Source organism: Contarinia nasturtii, unplaced genomic scaffold (assembly GCF_009176525.2).
Source record: "Contarinia nasturtii isolate CC-2019 unplaced genomic scaffold, AAFC_CNas_1.1 Cnas_scaffold_5714, whole genome shotgun sequence".
Lineage (NCBI taxonomy): Eukaryota > Metazoa > Arthropoda > Insecta > Diptera > Cecidomyiidae > Contarinia > Contarinia nasturtii.
The window spans coordinates 1-5,086 of NW_022202983.1; the positions used below are offsets into that span (position 1 = coordinate 1).

General features: G+C 29.9%; 1 protein-coding gene across 1 annotated transcript; it reads left to right on the forward strand.

Moving 5' to 3' along the window:
- Positions 1–1,962: 1,962 nt before the first annotated feature.
- On the forward strand, positions 1,963–2,775 carry LOC116351549. The gene is made up of 4 exons (XM_031783673.1): positions 1,963–2,021; positions 2,097–2,275; positions 2,382–2,534; positions 2,607–2,775. Exons 1-4 carry the CDS (start codon positions 1,963–1,965, stop codon positions 2,753–2,755), a joined length of 540 nt encoding a protein of 179 aa, XP_031639533.1. The 3' UTR covers positions 2,756–2,775.
- The last annotated feature ends 2,311 nt before the right edge of the window (positions 2,776–5,086 follow it).

Sequence of the window (5,086 nt, forward strand, 5' to 3'; positions counted from 1 at the left end):
AATCAGTTGATCTGACCAATCACAGAAATGCTACTTTATGAACCAGTTTTCTGGCCACACAGCGGTTGTTCCCTGCTAATTATTTTTATTCATTGAGAAGCAACTGTCGTTGTTATTGTTGTTGACGTAAAGTTCATTGCTTCGTGTTTAAAAACTCTTGAAACGCTTGAATTATAATAGTGATGTCTGATATGTTTGTATTATAAGACGGGTTTGGTCATGCGATGCACGTGTCGTGTGTCGACATACTGCCATCATTCAAGTTGACTGATCGCCACTTTAATTTCGTACTCAAAGTATGTGATTTTAATTTCGAACAAGTCGACGAAAACTTGCAAATCCCTATTAACAAAACTACACTTGACAGTTATTGTATTACATTTTGTGCGAGATTTATTTATTTGAAAATATAAAAAAAGAATGTGAATGGAAACAAAAAAGGAAAAAAAATTAATAACGTGACGAATTATATAATAAAATGAATATTATAATTCAATTACTCAGCGGCATACGACTAAACCGCTGCAAAGCGGTACCAATATATACAAACACACAAAGGTCGACTCGCTTTAGATAACATTTCTATTTTTTACATCTAATAACGGCTCATTAATTTTGTTTTTATTTTATTTAATTTATTTTCACTTATTTTTAGATTTTAATATTATTGAATATTTTTTAATTAACTTCAATTATCTCAGAAGCACAAAAAAATCAGACATAACGACGCGGTCTTCTTTGTATAAAAAAATGTTCTTTTACATTTAATTTTAACTAATTTTTTATTTGATTTTATTTGAATTATTTTTCTATTTTAATCTTCAATCACAAATTTTCTGTTTGCTGTGCGATCATATATTAAACAAGTTTGTATCAAATGTGGAACAAAAGTGTACCTTATATGATACACTATTGTCATATATTTGATAGAAACATGTTGAATATATGTACAGAAAACTAAAAACTGTAAAAAAATTAACCTAAACAAAATAAAAAATGAGTTGAAAATAAATAAAAGAAATGTAAGGCTTTTAAACGTGACCGCATTGAATGAAACTACAATCCCTATTAATAAAAAATTCAAAAAAAGTTAATTAAAAAATATTCAACAATATTAAAATCTAAAAATAGCTAAAATTAATTAAATAAAATAAAAACAAAAATAATGAGCCGTTATTAGGTGTAAAAAAATAGAAATGTTATCTAAAGCGAATCGACCTTTGTGTGTTTGTATATATTGGTACCGCTTTGCAGCGGTATAGTCGTATGCCGCTGAGTAATTGAATTATAATATTCATTTTATTACATAATTCGTCACGTTATTAATTTTTTTTATCTTTTATGTTCACATTCACATTCTTTTTTTATATTTCTAAATAAATAAATCTCGTACAAAATGTAATACAATAATCAATATATAACTTCAAGGGGGAAAGTACTAAATACGTCTAATACCAGTAATACGACCTAGTACAATAAAAATACCGTAAAATACCAAGTAATACGATTTAGTAATGAGGAATTTTTAAAGCACTGACTGAGAGAAACGAGACACATACAAACCGAAATAATTAAAATTCAATGCACACATTTTTGTTGATTTTGTTAAATATTTTTTACATTTTTGAAAAGTTTTCTAAGAAGCTGACACAATTTCATATTTAAACAAAATCTCTACACAAATTAGAAGATGAAAAAATATATTGGATCGAAGTTAGGTTAGATTTTTACATATCCAAACTAACACATTTTGTGTGTTGAAGAAATATATATAAAATCTTGTGCGTTGGCATATTTTTATGACATTGATTCAGTTATTTTGTTCAATTAATATTTTGTAATATTAAAATTGTAAGCAAGAGTGATACAAAAATATTGTTTCAAATTATTTCTCTTTCACACAGATGAATATCAGATCGCTTGTGAATGCTCTAAAAACTGTGTAGTACTGAAGTGTATGACATGGTATTTTTCGGTATTTTTATTGTACTAGATCGTATTACTGGTATTAGATGTATTTAGTACTTTTCCCCTTGTATAACTTGCTTGACAGCAGATTTCGATAGGGACAACTAATGACATTTGTGATTTGACAGCGCGGCCACGGTTTGGTCCCCTTGGGCGAAACGTATTTTTTTTAGATTCGACATTGAAACGCTACAATTTCAATTAACTTTTGAAATTCCACATATTCGTGTTCGCGCACAATATCGTTCATCTGGCGTTCTAATTTTGATTAAAGCTAGTGGTTCTGGAGAGTATTGGGGAGAATATGGTAATAAACAAAATCGAAATAAAACCATTCAACGTTAAATTTTTGTGTGCGAAAAAATTATGTTGAAATGTTTTGATTTAATTGAATTTTACATTTTCGCTCATAGATGACGTAAAGGTCAAGGTTTACTTCAAAGCCATTCCGATTGACCAAATTGACGGAATGACTTATTTGCGTGTTGAAGAGGCCAACATGGATTTCAGTGTTAAAAACATTCAAATGGGCGTCGACAATGTTGCTGGCGGCAATGCTGTGATCCGTAAGTACCTTTGGCAATGAGCAAAGAGCCTTCCTCATTTATCTCATCACAAACACTTTTGTTCGTTTGCAGAAGCTGCTCTTAATTTATTTATAAATTCCAATGCACAAGAGTTGTTAAAGGAAATGAAGCCAGCTCTTCGTACAAAGCTCACCACTGTAATGCATTCGTTTATCGATCGATTATTCGAACGCATCCCAATGGAACATTTCTTAGTTTAATAATTTATTCATCATTTTTAAGTCACATTTTATATTTAAGAACTTTTTTTTCGGTTATGGAAATACAAGATAAGATATAAAATAAGATATTTAAAAATAATAATACTTAATAAATAAATAAATAAATAATAATGATATTTGAAAATTTAAAAATTCATTGCGTTTTGTAAAAAAATATATCCCGAAATCAATTTTAAATAAATAACAGATTTACTAGGGGGTAGACACATGGAATATTACTTGAGATATTCACCGAAATTGAAGGTATTCTTGGTATTCTCAGTTTTAGACGAAATGTCAATGTATTCAGCAACGTCTCACAATGTGCATATATGAATATTATCTTCCAAATATTAAAAAAACTTTTTCAACGATGTATTATTTCAATTTTTTTAATTAATGCAAAAACAATTTTAATAAAAATAACAGAAAGAAAACAGAAAAAATTAAAATAAATTTCGAAATAGTGAATGTTAAAACGAAATGGAAAAAACTTGAAGTCCTTATTACCGATATCAATTTGACATTTGGTAATCACGGTATTCCCATTTTTAGTACAAGTAATCTTTAAATAAGTAAGTAATTGTAGTATTTGAAAATAGATGGGTATTATGACAATTCATTGGAATTCATTCATTCTCTATTGTGTCTACCCCTAGCAGATTTACCTCTAAAACAAAGTATTTTATTTATTTTCCTCATATTCGGTATTCGTACCTAAATGACATCTTGCAAACAAACATTTCTTTATTTTGTTATCTTAAATATTTTCATTTTTTGTTTCATTTTTATCGATCAGTTTTAGAGTGATTTCCCCTAGGAATTTCATTTGCTAGTAGTAATAAAAGAAATCGCGTAAGTGTCACACATTAAACTATAATTATAATTATGATCATAGTTGGTTCAGCTTTTGTTGCTCTCGTTGGTGCAATGAACAATGTTCAGATATATTAAAATCGATTTCATTACGAATCAACAGTTATTTATAGCGTTCTATATAAAACAGTTGCTTTTATTTTGCATCCCATCAATACACAATATATTGATTTTGAATTTTTTTTGAAAGTTTTTTTTTGTATGCAGATTTCTCTCATTAATAAAAATTAATAATAAAGTTGAATAATATTCCACTACATGAAAATGCATATATCCAATTACTTGGCACTGACACTAACCTTTGGAATAGTAATGGCCCACTGGACTGAACCTCCAATACGTAAGTGATTTTTAAATTCAAAAGTATCCATTGAAAAATTAAATCAACAAAAAAGAAGAAAAGATGTTTAGTTTGAACTTTTTTTATTTTTCAATTTAAAAAATCTTCCAGCTGAATACTTACATATTTGTGAAAAAATTCAAATTTAACGGAATGCTTAAAAACCAGCATTGAAATTCTGTAATCTGTTCTGATAAATGGCATACCAAATGTAGGCACAACTACACTTTACGACATCCTCTTTAAATCGATTTTTTTGAGAAATTTCATTTTTTTAAGTTATGAAAATGATGGGGAACGATGTATTGGTGAAGAATACCTCCAAGTGTTCAGTTTTGGATTCGCTGATGGATTTATCAAACAAAAATTGACCTTATTAGCATGGTTGAATTTGATTTTTCGCACACAAAGAGAAATGCTGGAGATTGGTTCATTTCAAGTGCTATAACTTCTGACTCAGTGGACGGATATGGCTCAAATTTTGTATGTATGCCTTGAAAGGATGGTACTTTTCAGTAACATAATTGATTTTGTGATGGTGGCGCCCTCTCTTAGAAACGATACGAACTGGCCTGTTAGCTGCCGAGTTTTACCCACATGCATAACCTGAGATTTCGAACTGCTAATTGTCATTCCAAAGTCTGTACAGGCCGCTTGTAAATCTCTAATACTATTCTGCAGCTCCTGTTCAGAACTACCGAATAGTACCAGATCATCTGCATATGCTAAGGCAGAGATTACATTACCCCCCAAAGCTACGTTTCCCCTTAGATTTCCTGATTTTATCAGCTTATCCATATAAATAATAAACAGAAGCGGTGAAATTGTACAGCCCTGTCTAAGACCATTACGCACCTCAAACCATTCGCTCAAATCACCATCCACTCTAACTGATGCTTTACTGTTTGCGTACAAACTTTTTATTGCCCTAAGAAGAGACCCATTTATTCCATATTCGGCTAAAACCGACCACAACTTTGATCTTGGAATACAATCATAAGCCTTCTGCAAATCAACGAAACACAAAAACAAATCCTTATTTTTCTCATGGAATTTCTCTAGCAGCTGTCTCAAAACAAAAATTTGGTCTTGGCAACCCCGCATAGGGCGGAATC